Source organism: Pygocentrus nattereri, chromosome 14 (genome assembly GCF_015220715.1).
Source record: "Pygocentrus nattereri isolate fPygNat1 chromosome 14, fPygNat1.pri, whole genome shotgun sequence".
In the NCBI taxonomy this organism is placed as follows: domain Eukaryota; kingdom Metazoa; phylum Chordata; class Actinopteri; order Characiformes; family Serrasalmidae; genus Pygocentrus; species Pygocentrus nattereri.
Genome location: NC_051224.1, coordinates 5,398,611 through 5,424,972, shown reverse-complemented (window position 1 = coordinate 5,424,972; position 26,362 = coordinate 5,398,611). Strand labels below are relative to the sequence as shown.

Genomic DNA, 26,362 nt, shown 5'->3' with positions numbered 1-26,362 from the left:
AAAGTTATGCACACAGTGTTACTAGGACATTATAGGTCCCAGTGCAACACATCAGCATGAAATTAGCCTTTAAGTAAAGAACTTGTAATTTGCTTGATTTCTTGTTTTTACTGGCGAGACCAACCAAGTTGGTGCTCTAATGCAGGTTACAGGTAGATGTATGGTTTCAAGTTATTGTGGCTACCATAAGTCATGGGTGTAAAATCTTTAAGGTGTAATAATAAAGCAATACAAGGGGTCTAATAAAGATGCTAAGTGGCCCCCCTGTGCTGCAGGCCCCAGTGCAATTGCTCCAGCTGAGTCAGTCTTATAGTTGCACCACTATATTTATAGCATTTTGAACACTATAATTTATGAGCTAACAAATACATTAAAACGCTAAATCATGTTAAATGTAGCATAGTCAGAATTTAAAAGAATGTTTACTCTTACAGTCGATCAAATGCAGTAACTAAATGCATAAATCTAATAAACACAGCTGATTATGAAAGATACCGCATAGATACCACATAGATAGATACCAGGTGCCACACCTAAACCTTACTCTAATCCAAAATGTAAACCTAATCCTAAACCTAATATTGTTCGCAATGAAAGTATCTGTGGATCATTTATATGGTATTATAAAAATAAAGTGTGACCCAATTAAACTAAGACGTTAGGACAAAGTGAAGACCAACATCAGCACAAGTTCAGAAAAGCAACATCCTTTTTATTTTTTTTTTCATTTTTGAAATGCACCCATCCTCTTTGATGAATTTTAGTGTTTTTACATCACATATCCATTTCAAAACAGAGACAGCGACAGCAGGGCCACGGTCTGCTCTGTAACTACACACAAGTCTTTCTTCATTTATTTTTTTTTCATTTTCATGAAACCATCAGCAAAAAACACAAACATCACTGGTTTAATACACATTGAAAGAACAAGGAAGGAAGGGTTTAAAAGGGGAAGGGGGTGGGAGTGGGGTGCCAATACATACCACGGTAAACAAGAGAAAAGGAAAACAGGACAACACTTTGCCCAAAAAAATCAAATATAATAATAAAAAAAACTTTATAAAAGCACAGAATACAGTGTTGTCCAGGGTAAGAGAAACTTTACATTTATACATAAGTGCCATATGTCAGACATGACATGTAGACTTGACTTAAAAATGGAGAAAAAAAGGACTCTACACGAGACACACAGCAGTTTTTTGTCTTTGAAATAATTTAGATTGTCCTTTTTAATAACATTTGTACTGGATCTTGCTTATTCACTCTGATGCACAGTGAAACATGTAGGGCCATAAGCAGGGAAGACATCCCTGCAGATTCTGTGAAAATGCAACCTCAGCTAGCTCAAAGGCTTAACTGAAGGTTTCAAGGGCAGTGGGTCAAATACATGGTTGCAAACAAAAGCTTCCTCCTGCTGATGTAAGTAGTGTACCATTCAAATGAACCAAAGCTTGAGAGAGCAAGATTTTAGTTTTTCTTGTTAATATCTTTAAGTTTGTATTGTCGTTACTATAACTTGTGGTTGGACATATTAAATACAGTTTTTCTTTTTTATAATCTTGTGTATTTTGCAAGATTAGTGCATTTTGGATTAATGGGCATGCTTTACCATAGGAGAACATACCCTTATAAACACGGAAGGGAACTACACTATAGCCTGTAACAGCATTAATCTTGAAATTGAACATAGGCCAGCTTTGTTTTTTCGAGGATTTGGGGCATTTTGATTTTCTTAAAAAAAGGTAAGCTGCTGAAAAAAGAGAGAACTTTCAAAGTAACGATAAAAAACAAAGAAAATATCAATTACTTTAAGTGGCGTCTCAAAGAGTAAACGCAATGATACTGTACAGTATTGATGATGATGACAAACCGCTGAACCGTCTGAATCCTCTCTGCCTTTTTTACACTCTTCTTTTTTTCAACAATGTTTTTGTTTTCTTCTTAAAATATATATTTATATGCAATATTTATATCACAGTAATATACAAACCAAGTTCTTGGACAAAAGAAAGCAGTGGTTGGGGTTGTGAGTATGTTTGGGCGAACAGGAAAAGGGAAGATGAGAAGACAGTAATGAGTAGAGGTATGGAATTTAAAGCCATTGTCTTTCTTTGGTCAAGGGAATTCTCCCAGAATGCTTAGATGTTTGGTATGTTTTTGTGATGAGCAGCCACCCTCTGATTTGATGTGAATATGAACACAAATCATTAGGGGCACGTAGAAGTTCTATATTTACAATTAGTGAGCAAGTTACAATGACTCGCAGATGGTTGATATTGCCATGTTTGTTGTTACATTGACATCATGTTATATGGGAAAAATGCAAACAGATCAATCTTTCCTCATCTGTTATCAGAGGAGATGTGGAAAGAGAGCAGTCTTTACGATATGATACAGTGCACACAGACGTTCTGCCCTCCTTTTGGTACTGACATTTCCATGTCCGTGTCTCTGGTTCCCACTGGAGGTGGGAAGAGGCTAAAGGATACTGCCAGTGACTTGAAATCAGGAAAATGGTAGCTGACATAGTCTCTCAAGGCATTGGAGTAAACCCAAACACTGTGAAAGAATGTCCTACAACAGTGTCCCTCACTCTTAGTCATGCCTCTTATTCCTACTATTGCGTACACTGGGTTCTTTCTTCCCACAGTCCATCCTTTTTTCATCTGTTGAACCAGCCTGCTTGCAGAACCCTACATCTGGCTGACCTTCCCGCTCTTTACCACTTTGAAGCTGCTGGCTGGTCTGAGGCAAGGCCAGGTAAGGGTGCTGAGGTAATTGGTGAGTAGTGGATGATTCTTGACTTGATGCTCCACCATTACTCAGGGCTCTGTGTTTGAGGCGCAGTTTGTGTGGTAGCGCTGTGCCTTTGACCTCTGCTTGGCTGTCTCTGCTTTGGCTTTGCGGGGAGGAGTTTGGCCCTCCCTCCAGAGGGGATTGCTGGTGGTAGCTACCTGTGTCAGAACTAGATGAAGACAGGCATTCATCATCAGTGGAGGCGTCTTTGTCAGAGCTGCGGGGATCACCATCACTCGAAGAGGTATCCTTTCCCGAGTGACCCTGATAGTACCTTTCAATCCTGGGACCTCCTTCGTAGGTCAGCACTGGAGGCTCTTCATCATGTGGACTGTGAAAAGAGGGATGGTACAGCTGTATCTCTTCACCCTCCTCTTGCCTGCGGAGAAGATCTGGTGCCATACCATCACCTTTCTGAGTATCCAGGGCTAGTTGCTGATGTTGGACCTTGAATGCTTGCCTTTCTGCTTCTCCATCCGTGTACTCATATGGTGGAGAGTCCAAAGTCTTCCTCTCGAGCTGTTTCGTCACCTCTGCTAGACTTTCAGTGCTTCCAGTGGGCCCCTCTGTTGCCTGGGTCAGGTTCTGCTGCAATTTCTGTTGAGTCATTTCAGGTCTTGAACTCTCTACAGGATATGAAATACTGCTGGAGCGATACAGGATGACGCTTCTCTGAGCAGTCTGCACAGAAGGTGCAACAGCACTGATTATTGTCTCCTGATGCCGTCGCTGCTGTTGATGGTTGTTATATCCTGACTGAAAGGTATGTTGGTGATGCGTTGTGGGCAACTCACGGTGGACACTAAACATGACTTGTGTGGTTGTGCCATTTGCAATTTCCATCTCCAGCCCTACCCCTTCCTGCTTGATGTCATAGCTCATTGGCTCTGGACTGTCGCGGGAAGAGCCATCAGACATATCTGAAAGAGAACCTCGAGGAGAGTACTTAACTAACTGGGCACGACCTTCCCCTCGGCCAGACTGCTCAGCCTCTGAAGAATCAGAGTTCATCATCACTTGAGAGCCACTGGAGTAGCCACTAGGATAGAAATGACTGGAAGAAGCCGAAGAGGCATTAGACGCTCCACTGACTGTTCCTCCAATCTGTTGACTTTTCTCCATGTACGAGGCTGCACTAATGAGGCCAAACCGGAGTTTCAGCTGCAGAAGTTCTGTTTTTAGACGTACATTTTCATCATTCAGTGCAATAACTCTGTTCTCCAGGACCATGTCATTGAGTCGTCGCTTTTCCCGAGAACGCTTGGCTGCCTCGTTGTTCTTGCGACGCTTCTCCCAGTAAGAGGCATCCTTTTTCTCATCAGAGATAAACTCACGCTTGCGCCGGCAGGTCATATTTGGTTTGGATTTTAAAATGCGGCCCAGGCGAGGGTTGTCCTTGGGTGAAGGAACACTGTTGTTGTAGTCAGAGAAGTTATCAAGGTTGTCTAACGTTTTGTCTGCACTAGAATTTGCTGGGATTTGCGAGTTTAAGATTTCCATTGTCCCTTGCTGGGATCCAGTTTGGAAGCTTGCTGCTACCACTAGAAACTCTTAGTGATAGGAATTTGAGGGATTGGGGTGAAGGGGAAAGGTGCTCAACAGAATGATGGTAAGATCCTCCTCCTTCTATTAGCCTTGAGAATGACTATGTAGCTGGTTCAGCAAAAACTTTATGAGGTGTTTCAGCTCCAGGGGAGGTGAACCTCATTGATTTTGTTGATGTTCCTTGCTGCTGTAATGTCCTTGCTGTTTCAAGTGTCCAGATTGGCTAAAAAGATCAAGAAGAGATGAGTCTCTGTGACAGTTTCCTGCATTTAAGTAATGTTTGAGGGCCTCAGTGTGAACAATGTTCCACCCTCCTAAGCACTACGCTAAGGGTAAGCACGCCTGGCAAACAGTAATTTTAGCACAGAGCAAGTGGGACAAAGCCAAATGGAGTGGAAGAAGAAAAATTCTTGATGTCTGGAGAATGTGACACGTTTAGCTTAGAGCCTTCCTGACCCCTTCTCTTTGTTTGTTTTCAGTTTTTTTTCCTTTTTCAACAGGGTTGTGTCAAGCTGTCAAAGATGTGCCCAGTGCTCCAGGCGTATTGCAGGATGTAGGTCACTCAGTCTGTCTCAGCTTGTCAGCCTCTTGGGGAGGGGTGCAGCCTCTCTCTGAACCTCCAGCTGGCTGTACGATAAAAGGCTGCGGACACAAAAAGGGGAAAAAGAGGGGAAAAAGCAGATCTGTTAATCCCTTGAGAGCAGAAGAAACACTCGATCTTCAAATGTTTGAAGAAATAATTTATTTATTTTTTTCTCTTTTTTTTGTCAAAGAGAAAAAAAGCACTCCATGCCTCCCTGTATGTCTGGAGAATCAAAGGATTTAAGAATGGAATGTTTTACTGTGTCTCCCTCATATTCCCTCACCTCATCCGGTGCTTAGCAAGTCTGGTTTTAGTTGGATGGTCACCCTTGGCAACCACTGAATAGTCTCTTGTGCCCGGTAACCATTGTCTGACCTCCTTGGCCTTGCTATTGATCTCCTCTGTCTGTGACCCCTGAACTATGCTCTCTGTCTGGATGTGGTGTATTATGATGTAATGGTAACAAAGGAGAAGGGGGTCTCCAAACCACAGACTCTAACATTAAAATGAGGCAATATCCTGTTCTGTTTTAATTCATATGTGCCACGGCTCCATGTTACTCGCAACAAAAGCTTGCGTTAAATCCATTTGTTTGACTCACCAACTGTTAATGCTTACAGCATTAATCACCCTTTATGCTGAATTCCCCTGCAGGATTGAGAGCTATAATCATAGCTACATGTCTGGCAAGCGTTAGCGACAAGCACATGATTTGTTTTAACATTCTGAAACATTAGCCTGTATTACATCATTGAGTGTGAGGGACCCAGGGAACCAGAGCGAGGCTAAAGTATAAGCTTTTGAAACGTTAACATGGATGTTACTGCTTCTCCTTTTTGGCTACATGGCTTGAGCGGTCTGCTGAATAGATCTGGAATGTGGCCAGCGTAATAGATCTTTCAGGTGCGATCGTCTAGGGTTCCCTCTGTATCTGGGTCATGAGCTAGATTCCAAAACAGTCAGGCAGAAATGAAAATAACACAAACAGGCTATGTGTGTATATTTTCTGTGGATAAACTACTAAAGCACTATCAGATGACAGCTGATGAAGGGCAAGATATACTTATTTAACAATGAACAGCAGACAAGAACCTAACTGATGAATGAGCACAAGACAGATGAATAGAGGTCAGTCAAAAAAAGCTAAGCAGGTCACATTGCACACTTTTTGGAGGGCTTCACTATATAGGTCAAGCCTTTAGAATGGGGGAGGATAAGGGAATGTTGTGTAGTGTAGACTGCGCTAAGACACAGGGGTGCTCCCAAGGCCCAACACGTCTATAAGCAAATTCTAGTGCGATCTCAAACAACTCTACAGCCGACTATAGTGTTCTATAATGGCCTAAAACAGGTTTAGAGACAGCAAATGTGCCTATGTTTAACCGGAGGTGGCTGTTTTCTATGTCATGTTTTGGTTAACTCAGGGCTGGTATGTTTTCAGATGGACAGGCTAAGAGCTCATGTGACAGATGGAGCTTTGGTGATATTTAGCTGATGAATTTAATATGGGGCTCGTCATTTAATATTGTGCCCTGGAGTGCACTGGGACGGTTTAATTTAATAACACTTGAGACGTCAAAGGGCAGGCATCACAATGTAGCACTTGTGTGAATTTTTCTTGGAATTTTACCATCCTAGGAGGATGCACTGAGAGTCAAATGCAGCCTGGACTAGCCATAGTTTTAATTTTAGTTGTATGTTAGATCACTGTCAGTAGGTTTAGTGTTCAATGATTGATACTGACATTTACAAAGATTAGAGATTAGAAATGAATGTCTATTTATTCCCTGTCACGTTTTGTTATTTTCCGACCTGCATCGGCATTAAGCAGTAGCATTTACGCTTAAGTACATTCCTCTCCTGACGTTTAAAATGCAAATCTTTTAGCTCATTTCTTACCATGCTTTTTAATGGGTTTTGCTATGCTGAGACAATATTCTTTGTGACACTAAGCACGGTGTAACCTCGGTTGTTTTCATAACCCTCAGTACTTTTCCCATGTATCCGATTCACTATTATGTAACCGCAGACACCAACAAATGTCTCCAGTGGGGTTAAAACCCAGTTCATCTCTGGTCTCATTTAGAGGGAAAGTTCTGGCTATGAAAATCTCTTCAGAAACAGGAATAGGACATGAACGTAAGACCAAAAACCTTGTCTGCTTCAGACTAATCAAGTCACTTTCTTGTGAACTTTCCCAATTACCGTCAGAAAGCTCACCACTGAGAAAAGCCAATTAGGCTGATACTGCATGTTCAAAAACAGCCAGACAAGGTTCATGCACTGGTTAATGCAATATTCAAAGGTTAGTGCACTGGGACATCAGAACTGTGCTAGTTGGAGCTCAGGGGGAAAGAAAGAGAGACTTTCTCGCCTGCTGGCCCACTGACCTAGAAACCGGGCAGCGCGTGAGGCAATGCTGGCTTCTTTCCCTGCACTCAAATATAGGTCAGGAGTACTTCGGCGAGAGCTGGGGCAAGAGAAACAGAGCGGGAGGGACAGAGAATTAGCTAAAAATAGAGGGAGGTGAGAAAAGGATTGAAGGAGAAGGAGATGAACGAAAAGACAGAAAAGAGGGCCGCAGCAAAGGGAGAAACACGGTACATGGAGACACTTGAATGCCAGCAGTTCTAACAAAGAATCACCCCACATTGCATAGTTTTACACTGTCTAATACTAAGCATTTTTTTTATGTTTCTATTAGGATAAGAGCTTTTATAAAAAGAAATAATTCTCTGGAAGCTTAGGAGGCGACTACATGTCTCATGTTTTGCCTATAAATATTATATTACCACTTCAAGACCAGGGCTGATACTCTCAAAGATCCCAATAGTAACAGTAAGATCAGACGGCAGCAACGGTGATGTCAGGCTCAAAAGCAAGTCTTACATGAGCACTCCTACCTTGAGATACTTAGGGGGGAAAAACCTGCTCACTTCCCCGAACACATTTACCTTTCATAAACAAAGTAAGATCACTCGTGTGGAATTACTTGTGGCAGGGTCCGGTACAACAATTCTAATAATAATAAACATAATAATTAGAGTCACAACTGCTGGTGACAGTCATAATAGTAGAAGTATTGCTTGATTAATTATACATTAATGAAAATGAATAGTTATAAAATATTTATAACTATGATTTTTTTTTTTTTTTGTATTATTTAGACAATTAACACCAGCTCAAACATTACGTTCACTTTCTGGATGCACTCAAATAAAAACAGTGTCATACACCACAGACAGGTCTGAGCTCGGGCGAGGCATGGAAACTATAATTCAGCTCCAGTGTTTAGGGCACGTGTTGCTCCGGGGTTGTTTTAAGTAATGGAAATAACAGAGGACCGCGGTGGTGCAGGGTTTCAGCCAAGCGACTGACCCCTGGGGTCGAATAATGTTTGCCACATGGGGGGGGGGGCGGGTGGGGGCGGTGTTACTGCCCGAAATTCCCCGTCTTAGCTTATCTTCCCAAGAAAAAGGGCGGTGAATCTCGTACGGCTGGGCTCAGATCCAGGCCTTCTAAAAACACGCTCATATCACCCTCGCCTCACTCGCACAAGGAAAAAAAACGCGGTCTGCCCCAGTCCATGTGTTCCTCAGTCACATGCGCTCTCTTGCCCTACAAAACTCGGTAATTTGCCTCTCCCTCTAAACCACAGTGGCACAATAACGACGCGCCTCCTCCTTGGCAGGTTTTTTTCTTAACCCCCCCCCCCCCACTAGCCAGGAGATCCCGGGAAAGTCAGGATCCAGCCCGCTGAGCACGGAGTCAATAAAGTCAAGTTCACAGCCATTCGCGTCAGGTCAAACAGGGGCACACACGGAGCAGCATACAAGCCAAACCGATATAAAAAGGACTATAAAGCCATGAAACACAGCCATGATGTGCAGTAGTAACGATGGCTGCTAATGAACAATAAAAACAACAACAACAACAAAAAGAAGTCGTTGTAGTTAAAGCAGAAGGCTCTGCTGGGCTACACTGGGACTCGCCCTGTTTCCTCGTTGTGTGCATCTTCTTTGTTATGTCGGCGAGGTTTGTTTTGGTGGGGCTGCGTTGCTCCTGTTCCCGCCCTCTAACTAATATGACCTACATTCAGCATTAGCGCCACAAACGGGGGCACACAAACCGCACTTTCCTCAGCTGTGCGCACCGCAACACTGCGGGGTTTCCGCCGATTGCATCATCTTTTCTGCGGGGGGCAGATGTAATCGCGAAAATACAACATGAAGCGACCGATGTTTAGTCTCGCAAAGCAGAAGGTGGCAAATTGCATAACCGGCCATCTCCACTGAGTGTAACCGCCTTTGCCTCGCTGACGTAATGACTCTGGGTTTGGTAGCTCTGCCGCTTCGATAGTTGTACTTGTTTTATTCGTTTTTAGGGTTTTATTAGGAATATCAGCGCTGGACGAGCTGCTCACAGCTGCGTTTCCCATTTGGACGTTCCGCCACACTAACGGCTCCGGTAAACCCGGCCGATTAGCCTAGCTAACGTTACACTTCTATCCTGTTTCCCTTTCGTTTGGCGTCAAAAGCCGGAGTTTCTCTCAGAAAAAAAGAACAGCTCGAGTGCGGCTGGATTTAGATACTCGGCTGGCCATGAGAGCAGAGAAAGCACCAACACCAGGATGCCCTCAGTGGTGGCTGCCTAACCAGCTAGCTTACGTTAACCGTGACGTTATTTGCTCAGTGTTTACATCTCGGCACTGAAGCTTAGCTGACTGCCCGGTGTGCGACTATCTAAAAAATAAATAAATAAACACCAAACACAAGCACCTCACTCATTTCTACCGTAATGGGGGTTCCCATGAAAGCGTGTTACTACGCTAAGTCCTCGCGTGTGAATGTGTCCAGCGCGTAGACGAGGCTACGTAGCTTTAACGTTAGCATGTTCACGCTAACGGTCAACGCCACAAACCGCACGCCAGCCCGCAACGCGGCTCACTCCTATAAACACCCAGGGGATTTTTTTAGTAGCGCAGCTGTCCCTCAAAACCCCCTCTATTCTTTCTACGAATTCGTTCTAAGGGTTAAAGATTTTCACGCCAAATGAGACAATAATCACCCCAAACGGCTCTTCTCAACTCATATCTAGTCCAAGACGCCGTTAGCTAAGTGGCTTACTTCAGAAGTTTGAGACGTGACGGCCAGTTCTCCCTCAGGCCAAGTCAGCAGTCCGTAAAAAATCCTGCGCCTGTTGCAGGAAAGGGTTAACGGGGTTTGACTCGGTTAACATAAACACCCGCGTTAACCTCCACAGACACCGGGCCACACGTGACGGCCAGAAGTGTGTCCGCGGCTCCCTGCTGCCATATGTACAGAGTCACGAACGCCCTCGCTGTCTTTCGCACACGAGAAGCACAAACCACAACAACCGAGACTAGAACTAGGTTTAACAAAGGGACGCTGCGCTTACAGTGCGCGAACAAGCAAGGTACGCTAAGCCCCGTAACAGCGAGACATCAATACAGGCACATGGCCAGCGGCTCAGGCTTGTGGTCCCGCACAGGGACGCGAAGCCCGGCGGGGGAGTGAGAGCCTCGCCTGGGCACGGAGGTAAAAGCACTCCCGTTAGATTTCCGAAGAGTAAGGCAGTGCAGCAGCAAAGCCCGGAGTGACTGGCTGCACAAGGTGCGCCAACACAGCGCTGTCTGGTAAAAAGCAGGGGCAAACGCAGGAGCGTGAACCGCGATGTTCGGCAGCTTGCGTAATTGTTTCCATTCTTAAGCGCGGTGTAGCCGCCGCTGCACCGGCTGAGCAAATGAAGCAGAATGTAAATAAACGGCTCACCGTTGGCGCTTCCACGCTAGTATCCAAATGAGCGCTCGTCCGTCGCTCGTTTATCGCGCTCGGGGGGTTTGATAAGGGCTCCGGCTTCAGCGCTCAGCTCGCTCTGCTCTCGGCTTGAATGCGGGCATGGGTCTCAGTGGCCTCTCTGTATTTTGGTTCCTCGTGTTATGTTGTTGAACTGCTCCTGAGTGCTCCCTCCCTCCTTCCCTCGCTTCTGCCTGCCTGTCTCCAAATGTATGTTAGTAGGTCACTCGTTGCATAACAGGACGCTTTGGGTGCCTAGTCACGTTTTCGTCTCTCTCTCTCTCTCTCTCTCTCTCTCTCTCTCTCTCTCTCTCTCTCTCTCTCTCCTATCCTCGAACCCCGCTGCAGCGACAGGAGAGGAGGGAGGGACTAGGCGCCAGGCCAGGCGTTCAGATGCAGGGCGAAGATGCACATAACACGGTTAGAGAGAGAGAGAGAGATAGAGAGAGAGAGAGAGAGAGAGAGAGAGAGAGAACCCGAAACCTAGAAAACGAGCGCAAGGAGACATTTTTAGAAACAAGCCCTCAGCAGACGATATAAAAAGAATATTTTTTTTAAGGGAGACTGGGTGGAGAGCGATCCGTAGCTGTTCTAACAAGATAATAAGTATAAGGAATGTGCGCATCTTTCATGTTTCTTTTTTTTTTTTTCGTTTGCTGTTCAGCAGCCTCCTCATCCCAAAGCACTCCCAGTGACGTAACTGTTTTACAGGCAGTACTTCTGAGCAGCATCATTCATACTTAGAAATGAAAGTGCTTCAAAAATGTGCATATAAAATAAATGGAAGCACAATGAGCATCGAGGGTCTACACATACAGTGCGTTATCGGATGCTTTAGTGTGCTGTATTGCGTTCTACGTTTGCCAGCTTATTTGTTCAGCACCTTACCTGCATAGCAATGCAATTTGAAGCGCTACGCAAAAGTGCATGCATTAGAATAGAATCTAGAACCATTTGTCAGTGTGTTTTGCACGCTGTGGAATTAGACCTCTGCATTTAACCCATCCGTGCAGTGAAACACCCACATACATGCACACTAGGGGGCAGTGAGCACACTTGCCCGGAGCAGTGGGCAGCCCTATCCACAGCAATTGGGGGTTAGGTACCTTGCTCAAGGGCGCTTCAATTTATGGACTGTCAGCTGAGGGGATCGAACCGGCAGCCTCCCGGTCACAGGGCTGCTTCCCTAACCTCCAGCCATTAACATGTTTTACAATGGACTGTATGTTATGCCTTATCGCCTTAATACTAACAACCTTATTTGTTTGACACTTTGCAGACACAGAAATACGATTCAAATGGCTTCACAGAAACATACAAATGGAATAAGCTTAAATGAAGGAACAATTAACTGCTGAAATAGACTGGGCCTACCAGCAGGCTCAAAGTTTTATCACTTATATGAACTAATATTAGCTGAACCAGTTTGCGTCAAAGTCACTGTAATTACTGAATAATAGTATACAACTTAGTATGTAATAAGCCTGGGATTTTAAGGGGTTAAAAAGGGGTCTGTATATACAGTGCATTATAATATGCAGTGTTATACAATGTATTAAGTCATTTGCGCAGCACTTCACATACATTAAAATGCAACTCAAGGTGCTTCATCTGCAATGTTTAACTAAAACTGGCATAAATTAAAAAAACAGCTAAACGTGAAAGCATTTCCACAAAGCATTATAATACACTGAACAATCTGGTGCAATGCCAACGTTATGCAATGCGTTTTAATGCTGAAAGATCAAAGCCAGTTCTTGTTATTGTCAACAAGGCACATTATTCAGAGTACAATCAGTCCACAGACAGGGGAAAGAGACACCTGATCTCTGAAACAAAAAAGCTACAGAGGGCAGTTATCTCGGACAATCTGCTATGAAGGCTAAGATCCTGCTGGCCCATTGACTTGCCTGCATTACATAATTGTCTCCTTAAACATTACATGTGGATGGAAAAATACATGTGGCTAACACATTGAGTTTATTAGTGCATATTTTCCATTGGGCGGTGTTGTTCACAGATGATTGAACATGCCACAGCCAAATGTATCTGAGCACTTTATAGCCATATAACAGTCAGCTGATTTGTCTGGTGTCTGTCTGGTGGTGCTAATTTAGGCACTAGAAATAATCATGGGTTTTTCTTTGGCAAATTATACCACATGCACCAACAAGACCTTTATTACTCCTTCATTACTCCTCTAGGCAAGACACTGAATGATTAGATCTTTTGTAAATCTTGCCTTGTTGTGACTCACACGTGTCTGTCAGGAAAATGACTAATGATAAGTCACGTTCCATCCCAAATTACAGACAGTCCAATGCCACCTCAGCACAAAGACTTGGATTTGCTTTGAAATGGACTATATTGGGCGTTGCTGCAACGTCCAGTGTGTATCACATACCCTTACAACAAAACCTGGTCTTTTTTTTTGGCAAAACTTCACAGGAGAAGAAGAGGGGGCTCTTAACTTTAAGACAAGATTTTATTACAAAGTCATTTTGAAACTCATCATGAACTTCATCATGAAATGTTCACACAATGTAAAGAGCAGCTGGCGTTTCCAGATGGCACCGAACGACAATAATAGTAATAATAATAATAATAATAATAATAATGTTGAGAAATTTGACAGCGATTATATGGTTTCATTAAGCTGTCCTCTCAAGCACAGCTCAAAAAATGCATCTGTGATAAAACAAAAACAAAAACATAGCACCGGAAGCTGAACCCCTTCATTTTCTCCTCATCTTCCCATTATTTCATGGGGAATAGCATTTAATGTGGGCATAAAGAAGCCAACCAAAATCCTGATTGACTGATCATCCATTTTCTTTTGTCAAGGAATGTCTGAAGATGGAGACGGCCTTGAACTTGCCACCTCGCTTCCTCCTCCCCCCTCTTCTCCTTGGGCACTCCCAACCCCCATTCGCACCCCACCCAACCCCACCCAGCTTCAGCGGAGAGCAGTTCCCATGGCAACTGTCGCACTGCCTGCCTAGCAACAGGCGCAGTCTCCCACTGAATAAAAGTGGGGCAGGGGGGGTAGTGGAGTGAGGGGGCAGAAGGGGCGAGGAGGCTCAGGACTGCGGTGTGTGTGGTTGGACGGGGAAAGGGGGGGGCTTCATTAAAACAAGCTCCTTTGGCGCGACCCCAACTGTCATTCATTGCCTGGCACCCCACGATTGTTTAATTTGCTCAGAGGCCAGGCTAGACCTCAAATGGAGGAGGCTAATAGAATTTGCCTAGTTGCTTGAAAAGAGCATAGGTCACGTGTCTTAGATTTGGGCTCATATTAGGATGAGAACATTGCGGACCACATGGGGCTTATCTTCCACAGGAACACAGGAGGCTGAATGATTTTGCTAATCTTGAATAAAATCAGCCTTGTAGGCCTACTGCTGTGACGACAATAGGAGAAGTGGTAAGGCATGTACTGATCTTCTGATAAGGGTCAGGACAACGTGGTAGGATGCTGCGACACATTCCTCTTTCATTTTCACCTTTAACGAATTATAGGCTTTTGTTAGAGCTGACTTTAATAAAAAATATGCATTCTGGTCTAATTAAAAAAAAAAGAAGGATAAATTCTAATATGAGCAAATGGGTACGCATGTTTCTGCACAAAATGAATGACATCAACACAGTTGTTGGCAGAATTATTGATTTTATTCATGCAGAAATGATGTACACATTTGAATCAAGTACATTTGAGGCATTATTTATAAGATGAGATAAGATAGTCCTTTATTAGTCCCACCACGGGGAAATTCTCAGTGTTACAGCAGCAAAGGGAATGAGAAAAAGAGAATTAACTTTAAATTAAAAACCTTAAATTAAAGTCTTTAACAAGGTTTTTTACAGTTTGTTACTTGTTACTATATAGACAATATATATATATAAAAAATATAAAAGTATATACTCCATCGTTCACAAAGAATAATAAAATAAAGAATTATAAATCATTTAAAAAGGAAAGATATTTACAATGTAAGGATATTTTGCCTGAAGTATTTGCCTGAGTTTTGAACATGAGGTACTGGTTTATATCACACATTGCATGGTGAGCAATTACAATATAAGCAATTATAAATATAAAGCTCAAGAATATTTACACTTTATTTACATTATTTAGAGTTATTTTAAAAATATATTGCACATGGAGTGTTGATTATATTGCACACAGTATATATTAATTATTTCAGTGTATATTAACAGAAACAAGTCAAATAACTGTTAACCTGATGTATTTAAGCTGAATTCTTTTGTTTATGCACTAGTGCTGTTTGTTTACAAGCAGTATCAAAATCGATCATATGCAAGCACATGACAGATGAAGTTAGCTGGTAAATAATAAATGCATATTTACATTGTGTATAGTTGATACACACAAAATGACTTTAAAATCTCACTTTACATTGACTTACATGAAAAGTATAGAAAGTTTTGATTTCTCTTGTAAAGTTACCATTTTTAGAGATTGCTGTTCTTTGGACAGCTGCACTATAACACGGCATTACATCACGGACTGTTTCAACAAAGAGCTGATGAGAAATCAAGTTTATCTGCTGCCCTCTTGTGGATGAAGATGATTTTATAGAAGAAAGTGACACAAATTTTCATTCAATTTAAAATATGTCTGTTCTCAATTAATCTTCGTACTGAATTAGGTTTGGACAGTATCATATGCATTATGTGAGAAATGTACTGTTTTCTTAGTTACATATTTCTTGCAGCTTGGAGTTGCTTTTCACAGCTTTATTACGCTGCGTACCTACCAGAGGACAGATTTCACAAACATTCCAAACTGATATTTGATGACAGATTTTGCTGAGCTGGAACAGAGGAAAAAAAGCCGTAGTGCTACATTAACAAATACTATCAAAAACGGAAAGCAATGAGTTTAATTTATTATTTGACATACTGTGTTGCCCTAATCCAACTAACTGGGACTAATTTCGCTCTCTTTATGGTGAAACATGCAGTTGGTCAGTGTCCCACAAGTGCTGACAATATACGCATGTCCAGAAAAGCATATCGTATCGTACTGTGATGTAATTTATCACATTAACAATATACACTGTCATATCGCCCAGCCCTAATTAATATTTATTCTGCAGTGTCCCATTTTATGTTTACATTATGCGTTTGTTTACATTATGTGGGTGAGAGATTCTGCTTTGTGATTGGTCACATTTCTGACATATTGTATTAGTCCAAAAAAAAAAAAGTTTCACTTTTGTGAAAGTTTTATAACTTTCATAAGTTACTCAGTACTGAAGCAGTTCCTTGACCTGGTCACTTTTTGTCGGAGGGACGTAACAATATTTTTACCGGAGTTTGGATTTAGGCTCCTCTACACACCACTGGTACCTTATATGGTCATGTTCTGATGCAGACTGCTGTGGTCATAGCTGGTCATAGTCACCCTTTTCATGTAGAAATCATTCAGAAAGAAACAAGAAAAATGAACAGGCTTTGGTTTGGACAGCAGATAATGCAGCAAAGTTGAATTGATACAGAATGAACAATGCTTTCTTTCTTTCTTTCTTCCTTTCTTTCTTTCTTTCTTTCTTTCTTTCTTTCTTTCTTTCTTTCTTTCTTTCTTTCTTTCTTTCAGCTCTCCAAATCACATACAGTGCTTTAAATGTACTTCATTGATATAATATCAACACAGTTCATTCCATAAGTAAGTCAGCTGAAAGTATTGTGTTGCTGTATTCTATGAATGTGATGCACAGAAATGAGTCAAGTAAATTCAGTGCATCACTTGTTTCCTCAGTCTGGCTTTTTAAAATTCCAAACATCTCAACAGGACTCAGGTCAGGGGAAGTATGGAAAACCTGACCTCTTCAGTTTTAAACAATTCTAACCAATAACAGAAATGACAAAACAATGTGTGTGTTGAGCAACTGCCTGCGTAATGAATACCTTTCCATAAGAAAAAATGCAGAACATGCTGATACAGCTGAGATGCAGGAGACCAGCATAGTAATAAACAAAGAAAAGCTCAGCCTTTCAGAGATGAGGCCATAAAACTTAACTGTAACACGACTTATATATGAGCCTCTGGCCTGTCTGCGCCACGTAACCGGCACATCAGAAATTCACAAGCGTAATTGCTACTCACCTTCTGTGTCTTCCAGTAACAGGCGCCTGACTGTGATTGCTGGCAGTTGGAGGAGTGAGCTGTGAGATGGAGCGTAGGCCCCCTGGGCCCTGTTCACTCCACCTGAGAGACCTGGACAAGTGCCAACCCCAGGTGGAGCTCTGTGGTCTGTCAGAGGCAGGTTTCTAGCAGGGCCTACCTGCACGCCACACTGGGGAAAACACTGAATTTACAGGAATCAACTGTTTACACCATTTCCTCATAACTGTCTTTCAGTTTACTTGTTTACTTATTTTTGTATAAATGGTATAAAGTTGAAGATATTTTTATCCAAAGACTTCAAATTTGACCAATAAGGACCACTAAAAATAGTTGATATGAGTTGCACTAAGAATGACGTGTTTAAAAAAACATACTGAATGAACATCTAGAACACAAAAGTATTACTTGAACTTCAATGAATCACGGAAATAAATGCTCAGAATAAAGTCATTTTGTTGATCCAATGTATTGGAATTAAACTGAATTGATCTAATCTGCTTTCGTTCTTACAATTCACTGAAGTTGATTTACTGGTGTTGATCTAATTTATGTTGGTCCCAGTCAGGTTAGAACAACATCGGCAGTAGAGAACATGGTAAAGCCCAGCAATAACAAACCACAAGCATAGGAGGAAACAGGAAAGACAGCACAGAGATAGTGAGTAAAAGAAGAGGAAAGATAAGTGTTAGAAGAGTCAGGAGACGGGAGCTTCAGCGGTGACACATACAGAGTATGGCTACAGCGTTGTCGATCAACAGTCAGTGAGCAGGATCAGGAGTCTGGTCTTATTCATGTGCATGCAGACGATCATACACGGGCACAGAAGAGTCACCAGTGTGTCACCAGTCTAGTCTGGTCCAGTCTGATCAGCAGTCCAGTCTGGTCAGTACTCCAGTCTGATAAGAATATTTTGGAAAGACCTTATATACACGAAAACTAAGGTGGGGGGGGGGTGGGATGGGGGGGGGTTGAGGAGAGATAAGGAGGGGTTGTAGAAGGAGAATATGTTATCACCTTCAGGTTATGAGATAAAGGGTCATCTCAGTATAAATAAAGGAGTGAGTTGACAAGGTTGGAGTGTTATCACCTTTCACCTCATCCCTTCTGCAAAGCGTTGAGGACTAGTATTACTTTTCCACAGAAAAAAGGCCAATTGCTTAAACTCTACAGTAAACACGGTATAGACCCTTAAGAAAACAACATGTATTGAGAATATTTTCTCTCACAAGTGTAGTACAAATAAATGGAGCCAGGAGTCAATCATCCATCCATCCATTTTCTAAGCCGCTTCTCCGTCAGGGTCGCGGGGGGGTGCTGGAGCCTATCCCAGCAGTCTTCGGGCGGAAGGCAGGATACACCCTGGATGGGTCGCCAGTCCATCGCAGGGCAGACAGACAGACACAGACAGTCACTCACACACTCACACCTAGGGGGAATTTAGCACATCCAATTGGCCTGACTGCATGTCTTTGGACTGTGGGAGGAAACCGGAGAACCCGGAGGAAACCCACGCAGACACGGGGAGAACATGCAAACTCCACACAGAGAGGACCTGGTCACCCGGCTGGGGAATCGAACCCAGGCCCTCCTCGCTGTGAGGCGACAGCGCTACCCACCACGCCACCGTGCCGCCCTTCAGGAGTCAATCAAATCTATGAAAATAAAAATAATCAAAAATGTCTCCCTAACGCCGATTAGCTCAGTAATGTGGAAGATGTCCAAAAGTACAACAGGCTCTGGTCTCTTATAATAGCAGGTGGAAGAAGCTGATCAAAGCAATTCATTCGCTGTTATTTGACTCAACTGACTTTGGCTGATTTGACACTTGGGATAATTATGTTCTTTCAAAGCTATTACTTTAAATGCATTTTCTAAACTGGTCAAATCAGTTTACCTCAATTTGTTTTCCTAAAATGGACAATGAGCCAGTCCTATCTTTTTTTCACTCAAGTGAAGAACCTGAAAGTCTAGAACAGGGGTGTGCACTCTGATCTGCAGAGGGCAGGTGTGGCTGCAGGTTTTCATGCCAGCAGAGCAGGAGATCACCTGATGACAAGCTTAACACCTGAGAGGAACTGACTAGTGGAATCAGTGAAAACCTGCAGCCACATCAGAGATTGGACACCTCTGGTCTAGAACCTCGAGTCAGATGCTTCCATATCTGTTATTTACACCACCTTTCAAAAGTTCAGAAACACTGTTTTAGTCGCACGATACCACTTCTTAGAGGTTTTAACTAATTTGTAGGAAGGAGTAAAAATGAAAAAAGGTTAGCATGATGAACAGAGCTGTTAATGTTCAGGACTCAGACACAGCCTCAGTCTTTAAGTCTAGGCTAAAAACTTACTTGTATAGTCGAGCCTTTGGTGATTAGTCTTCCCTGTCAGATCTAGACCTGCTGGAGCCTCTGCTGCTCTGTTATACTGTAATCTGTGGTCAGTCACTCATTACAGAAATGACTCTGTGTGTGTTTTCCTTTCTTTGCCGAGTTGAACAGCTGCCCATCCTGTGCGTCTGATGCTGTTGCTTCTTCTTCCTCGATCGGGCGCCACTGCTCGCCAGCCCTCTGGACCGGCTTGACCACCATTGAGCTTCTTGCTGTACAACGTTGTGCAGTCCTCACCCTCAGATGCCGCTGCTGCATATTCATAAACTAATCTAATTACCCACTGCCCACCTGTGCCTCATATTTGAAAAGAGATCTGATTGTATGATACTGATACTGTCAATTACAGTATATTATTTATCATTTAATAATTCATTTTCAAACTCAAATATTGAATAAAACATCCCCAGAATACTCTCTGGTGTCTGGCTTATAGCACTTCACCCACACTGTTTAAAAAATGATTGAAAAATGTCGCAGCAATTATTTATATGGCAATTGATCCAAGACTTTAACACTTAGCCTCGTAGGTCCAGTGCAAAACTAATCAATCAAACTTCAGACACAATCAATTTCAAGACTAATACTTTCATGATAATCATTTAAAGCAGATTACACCTTTATTATCATGTAATAACTGTTCTTATATTACGTGACATGCTTGAATGACGGCTCTAAAAATATCTTTTGGTATCTAGTTTATATTATTCAACTCTACAAGACTTTAAATAGAGTAACTAAATCAGTGTACTCCACTACTCATTCATTCCTGGCTGCATCACACTCTTTTTACAGTGTAATAACCTAGTTATAACATCAGTGGAATATACTCTTATATATCTAGTTCTGACAATATATTTTTGCAAAGAAAAGCCAAACTGTATGTTGTCAAATATTTATTCACATATATAAAAATGTACACTCTGTACACACAGATACATACACAAGGCAACACCAAAAGTTTGAACACCAAAATACAAATTACAGTGTTTTTCTTAGTAGTTACACATCGTCTCAGTCGCAGACGGAAGTAACAAGTTGTATGGGGAAAACACCTCAAGTCATGTATATGATGATGCGCTGAGCTACTGTACCATGATGTACAAACACCAAATACATTCTAACCACCACAGTTCACTGGTTAGTTTATCATATAGTCCTGATCGTGTGGTGCCGCCAAACATAACGACTGAATTCTGCTGTCTTTTCTTTGTCATCTGATATTGCAGCAGATGCTGGAATGATATTGGCAATTTATGAACACAACACTGTTATTTTGCTCCTCTTTTTCGAACCCGTATGTAAACACCACCAGCAACAAATGCTCTCAAATCCATCTCAACCCGTCGTTTAACAGCAGAGTTGACATATAATACAGGAATGGGGTGCTGAATGAGGATGGAGCACTTTGGTTTTGTGGACTCACAATGACCCAGACGCACTGGCTTCTGGAGTCTGAAAGTCATCTCTGGGTTCAGTCACAGTGTTCAAGGAGGAGGGTGAAGTGGAGCAGAACTGGGCTAGATCAACAGGTGTGTCTGTAGATGTGTGGTTTGTGAGAGCGTATCCTATCAGTATGGTTCATCAGTGAGGCTTGTGATGGGCCTGGGGTAAGGGACTGTAGTGCACACAGTTAAAGTAGGATCTAGCACATAGTTTGTGAGGTTGTGTAGATATTAGTCCAGTATACTTTGATACACTCTCAAAAATACAAGCGCTATAAAGGGCTCTTTGGAACAGTTCCAAAGAAGAAAGTCTTTTGGTTTGAATGGATGGTTCTTCAAAGGACTCTGTAAATGAGATATGTGAAAGTGAACAACCATTTAAAAGTTTAAAGAACCTCCACATAATATAAAGGTCCTATCCTAATTAAAGCCTAGAAGTGATTAGGAGCCTTTATTTTCAAGAGTGTAGCAATGTCCAGTCTGTATTTCAACTTTTACTTCATGAAAAATGCATGAAAAATAGGAAAATATAGTGAAGGAAATGGACTGTGACACACATAGATTTTCTTCACAACCACAAAAGTGTTTTCTTAAGTCAGCAGTATACTTCAAATGAAATCAACATTCAGAACCAAAGTGGTGTCTTCTGGGCGACACAGTGGTTTGTGTTCATATGGTGTGGAGTTCCTGAATAGAACTTCCAATTCAAGTTTATTTGAAGTATATTTACAATAGTGTGCTTATTGGTAGTTGAATTTTGTTTAGTGCTTTCGTCGTTTGAACTATACTGCCAGCTTTACACCTACACTGACTTCAAACATGTCTTCTGGGGCTGAATTTCAAACTCAAACATTAATACAATGGCTGCTCCAACAGTCGCTGTGCTCCTAGTAATGAGATGTAATGTAATAAGAAATGTGTCAGTATTTATAGCTGGCTCTGGCTCAGATCATGTTCCCTGCATTCAGTCTGTTGGAGAGAACTAAGATCTTCAAAGTCTCCTTAGTTCATTTTGGAGAGCTGCTCAGAGAAGAGCTTCTTGAGCTGAGCCACCTCTTCACTGAGAGAGCTGAGCTGAGATTTGAGCATGCTGTTCTCTGTGTGGTAATATGTGTCGCTGTAGTTTGCAGGCAGCTGGCTGTTACCATAATTGCCAGCCGGCCCACAGTGAGGATGAGTGAGCATCTTCCGAGCTTCGTCCCCCTCCTGCTGCCAGTACCTTGCCCCTTCGCCTGCACCCGATGGGAAATGGTTTCTGGGACCATCTCGTCCACCCATTGACTGCACGGGACTGCGCTGGTCATTGGGGTTTTCGCCGTCGCCACTGCCTGGACATTTGAAGCGCAACTTGTGCGGGAGGCTCTTCATACCTTCCACCGGGTCACCCCGGCTGGATGTCATGGAAATGTGCCCTGTTGAGCCTTGTGCTCCGAGGGTATCAGGAGCAGGGGAGTGGTGGTACTCGTAGCCCAGCTCCTCAGCCCGGTTGGGAGACAGCTTGCCATGGTCGCTCAGCCTGTCCTCAAAGAACACTGGACTTCCGACGCTGGAGCCTCCAGGTGTGGAGAAGCCCGAGTCTTCCGATATGCTGCCAGCGTCTCTGATACCTCGTCCCATGTGGGGCACGGCCTGTGCAGAATTTAGATGGTGCGCCATAGGAGTGGTGGGATGAAGCCCATCTTCATGAGGCAGGTAATAATGCGGAGCCGCTGGCTGAGGACCACAGGGTGCACTGGTTAGAGGAAGGATGGGAGTGTTGGAAGGGTCTTTGACGAGGCCAAAGCGGAACTTGAGCGCTAGCAGTTCTGCCCTTAGCCTTGCGTTCTCCTCCAGCAGCCCCAGCACTCGGTTCTCCAGCACCATGTCGTTCATGCGCCGTTTTTCGCGGGAGCGCTTGGCCGCCTCGTTGTTCTTCTTACGCTTGTCCCAGTAGCCCTCGTCCTTCTTGTCCTGAGGGATGAATTCGCGCTTGCGTCGCAGCGCATTTGCGCCTGGTGATTCGTCTTTGCGCTTCAGGGCCGACGTGCGGCCCAACAGCGAACGAGCCAGGAGACTGCTCGAGGTCAAGATGGAGACCGCTTCGTCTGTGAAGGACGCTGTACTACTGGGGGCTGCTGCAGCGTCCAGCTCCAGCACTCCTGTGGCGACCGCCGGCTCCACAGCTGGAAGGACTCCTGAACTTTGCTCTCTCATTTCTTGAGATCCCTCTTCGAACATCTTAATGAGCAAGCCTTTGAACGAAACAGCTGTTCCACAGTAGATGGTCGGGGTTTTCCTCCTTGCTTGAGGTGAATGCAGGGCAGTGTGGTTGGTGGTACAACTGCCCCACCTGGTGGCCAAGAAAGGAAATTAAAAAAGAAACGCTTTAGTCATTACGTAAGATCCGTTACAACACAATGTTATGTAACTCCAGTACATCGCTCCAGTAAGGCAGAGCACTCTTTGTGTAACATGCTGTAATGTGGAGCGAAAACCCATTAGGCCAGATTTACTATGATTTCTACTTGCTGGTGGAGGTCAGCTATTTTGTACACCAGTTTCAGGGAACTAACTGTTGCCTGGGTGACATTTATCACTGGCAGATTTGACAGCACTTGTTTGCAGCATGAATCCAAATAAGCCCCCGAAACTTCCTTCACACGGCATGACTAGAACGGCTCCTTTAAGGAATGATTCAGCTGACCTGCTAACACAGACAGCCTATGTGAGCCGGAACACCTCGTCAGCTGTGATGTAGTGAGTGAGTCTATTCAGGGAATCATCGCTATTGCGCAACACAGATTCGAAAGACCGGCTCAAAGATTCAGAGTCGAACTGACAGTCGCACTCACTTCTTTGGTTAAGCACTTTTTTTTCGAAACTTCAGTGGCTTATTTCGGTTCTGTTAATGGTAAAAACATTTAAAAAACTCTACATATCGATCCCATTTTACATTTGATGTCCTGACTCTTTACAAAAAGCCATGAACTCACCAAGCGGCTTCACTAACCATATCAAACGGAGTTCAATGAGGGACGAGACCTCAGCGTTACAGCCTCACGCTGCTCTACAGAAAGAACATCCCTTAGTGTTTCTTTCTACCGTGATCAGCCAGAGGAGCTCCTGCTTTCCTTCACGGTGTCCCCCCATCCGCCGCGCTCTCCCCGCGCTGGATGCGCGTTCAACTTCCTCAGCTCATTCACTGACGAGCCAGAGTCGTGGGAGAAAACCACCCGAACCGTTACGCGTAGCTTATGCAGAAGCTTTTCAAACAGCCACTTTCTTTCGAGCGCACTTTCGCATTTTGTGAAACAGTCCAGCGTTGTGTCCACGTCCATGTATGTCTATGCACCAATCACTACAACAGCATCCTCACAGTAAGTACCTCTAACTGCCTCTAAACGAGTTACAGTGATAACGTGTGCGCTGTTACCTTTAAAAGGTCCGTCGTCTCAGCTGAAAAGCCCGCTCGGTCCAAAGCGGCTCAGGCTGAAAGGCTGTGTTTACAGTAGTTTATGTTCCCGAGGAGAGACGTTAAAGAAGAACTAAACTGTTATCTGTCGCGCTGCCGCCTTTCATCGCTCGTCTGTGCTCGACTCTGAACGTCGCAACTCCTATTTGTAGTTTTCTGCGGCGGAGTTCAGCCGAGGACGCACTCTAACCTCGTCTGAACCGCGTGGCTGCGTTTGGGAGCCGCTGATAGAGCAGCGCGTTGTGATTGCTTTTCCCACCCGTATTGAGGAAAACCCCGCCTCCTGCGCGATGATTGGCTAGTGATTCACGTTTCACGATTGGCCAGCGAAAAATCTAATTTAAAAATCTATATTTTTAAGTATATGCATTTAAAAGCAGAGCACTTTTAACGCAGATGGATAAAATTAGAACTGCGTCGTTGAGTGTCAGGATCAGCGTCTTATCGCAGTGCAAAACAAATGACTGTAAAAATGAGAATAAGTAAACAAATGACACCAGTATTTCACTTGTTTACTTGCTTTTATTAACAAGATGTGCTGTGAACACTCCACTCCAACATTAACCCACGTGTTAGGTTTTTAAATGTTTTCTAATTGCAAACAAGTCAAATGACACTTTTTTTAATCCCACAAACAGGGAAATTCCACCCCCGCGTTAAACCCATCCATGAAGTGATGCACCACATACACACTAGTGAATACACACACATTAGGGGGCATTGAGCACACTTGCCCGGAGTGGTGGGCAGCCCTATCCACAGCGCCAGGGGAGCAATGGGGAGTGAGGTGTCCTGCTCAGTCATGGACTGTCAGCACTGGGGATTGAACTGGTGACCTTCCGGTCACAGGGCCAGCTCCCTACCCTCCAGCCCACAGAGGATTCCCAGACATTCACACTCGATCATACTCGGCAATGAATATATGGTGCAGGTTGAGAAGGATTTACCGTGGGTGAGATGCTTTATGAATAAGAGGGTGGGAAATACTCCTCAGACTGTAGTGGTGACGGAAGCTAAGTGGTGAGGTGTGAGTTAAGATATTGAATCTTTCTGAGGGTGGGGTGTGCACAATGTGTGAGGTCCACTGTGAAGGGCCCGCAAAAATATTAGGGACTCCTGTCACCATTGCTGTCTATCTTTTGTTGAAACCACTGTCTATCTTTTGTTGAAACCTAATCATCTAGGTGAACACTAAGTGGTATTTTTCTGTCTCATTTATATCTCCGTTGCAATAAACTTACATTTTTGCATAATAATGTGCTTATTTACATTTCTTTTGAAATTAATGTTATTCTTCTGAGCTAAAAAAAGGCTATTGGTCTTCTCTGTTACTGGCTAGTAAACAGTCATGTGTCTAGGATAATTATCTGCTAACCCCTCCTACGCTGTGATTGGTTGATCTATGATGTCTCTACGCTGGGATTGGTTAATGGGGGATATCTCTGCGCTGGGATTGGCTGCCCTGTTCTGAGGCTCGTCTAGTTGTCCTTCGCCGAAATGGGCCAGTAGTTCATCCAGTTCTAGCGCAGGAGGACTGCCCGAGAGCACGAACTGCCAGCCAATCATAACCGGAGGAGGCGGGCTTTGTCTGAATACGGGTGGAGACCCTCAGTAGTTATGACCCCCCCCACCGCCCCCACCGCCCCACCCCCAGTTCACCGCGTACTATCGCTAATCTCGCCAACGCTCCAGCGTTCGTCAGAATAATCTTTTCGAAACCATTAAGTAATATTGCTCAATCGCCTCCTCCCGCCTCCCTCTCTGCGTCCTCACAAAGCACGGCTGTCCTCAACAGATGAGACACCTATTTTTAGAGACCTCTGTTTTCCAGCGCCGGTGACGTGATCATTCAGGCTACTTCCTTTCTGAACCAATGTGTTATGTGGACGTGGTTACAAAACGCTGGACTACGAGCTGTTAAAGGTTGTTCATAGCGGACATTACTAAATTACATCGCCACGGCCTGTTTGAAAGTTGGCTGATTCAGTGTAACAGCACTTTTTAATGCTGAGCCTGTATTTGGTTGAAAGTGCTCGTTTTCTTCTGAATGGTCTGCACGGTTTAGCTGAGCCAATAGGAAAAGGAAATAAGTGCATTTTAAAAAATTTTATTAGTACAAAAAATACTGATATAGGTCTGATAAATTATACCATTTCATGTATAATCCTTAGCTAGTGAGATAAATCTAG

At 43.5% G+C, this 26,362-nt stretch overlaps 2 protein-coding genes across 5 annotated transcripts; both read right to left on the bottom strand.

Annotated features, from left to right (window-relative positions):
- Positions 1-691: 691 nt before the first annotated feature.
- On the bottom strand, positions 692-11,015 carry nfil3-2 (nuclear factor, interleukin 3 regulated, member 2). Of its 2 annotated transcripts, none has more exons than XM_017705634.2 (2): positions 10,717-11,015; positions 692-4,983 (listed from the first exon to the last, which is right to left on the bottom strand). In XM_017705634.2, exon 2 carries the CDS (start codon positions 4,294-4,296, stop codon positions 2,596-2,598), a length of 1,701 nt encoding a protein of 566 aa, XP_017561123.1. In that variant the 5' UTR covers positions 4,297-4,983; positions 10,717-11,015; the 3' UTR covers positions 692-2,595. The 2 variants fall into 2 exon arrangements, with proteins under 2 accessions (XP_017561123.1, XP_017561124.1); XM_017705635.2 differs by lacking the exon at positions 10,717-11,015 and adding an exon at positions 10,051-10,250.
- Positions 11,016-20,158: 9,143 nt separating this feature from the next.
- nfil3-6 (nuclear factor, interleukin 3 regulated, member 6) lies at positions 20,159-24,412 on the bottom strand. Of its 3 annotated transcripts, none has more exons than XM_017705632.2 (2): positions 24,135-24,412; positions 20,159-23,051 (listed from the first exon to the last, which is right to left on the bottom strand). In XM_017705632.2, the coding sequence occupies exon 2, from the start codon at positions 22,937-22,939 to the stop codon at positions 21,725-21,727; it is 1,215 nt and encodes a 404-aa protein (XP_017561121.1). In that variant the 5' UTR covers positions 22,940-23,051; positions 24,135-24,412; the 3' UTR covers positions 20,159-21,724. The 3 variants fall into 3 exon arrangements, with proteins under 3 accessions (XP_017561121.1, XP_017561120.1, XP_017561122.1); XM_017705631.2 differs by lacking the exon at positions 24,135-24,412 and adding an exon at positions 23,695-24,128; XM_017705633.2 differs by lacking the exon at positions 24,135-24,412 and adding an exon at positions 23,712-24,128.
- Between the last annotated feature and the right edge of the window lie 1,950 nt (positions 24,413-26,362).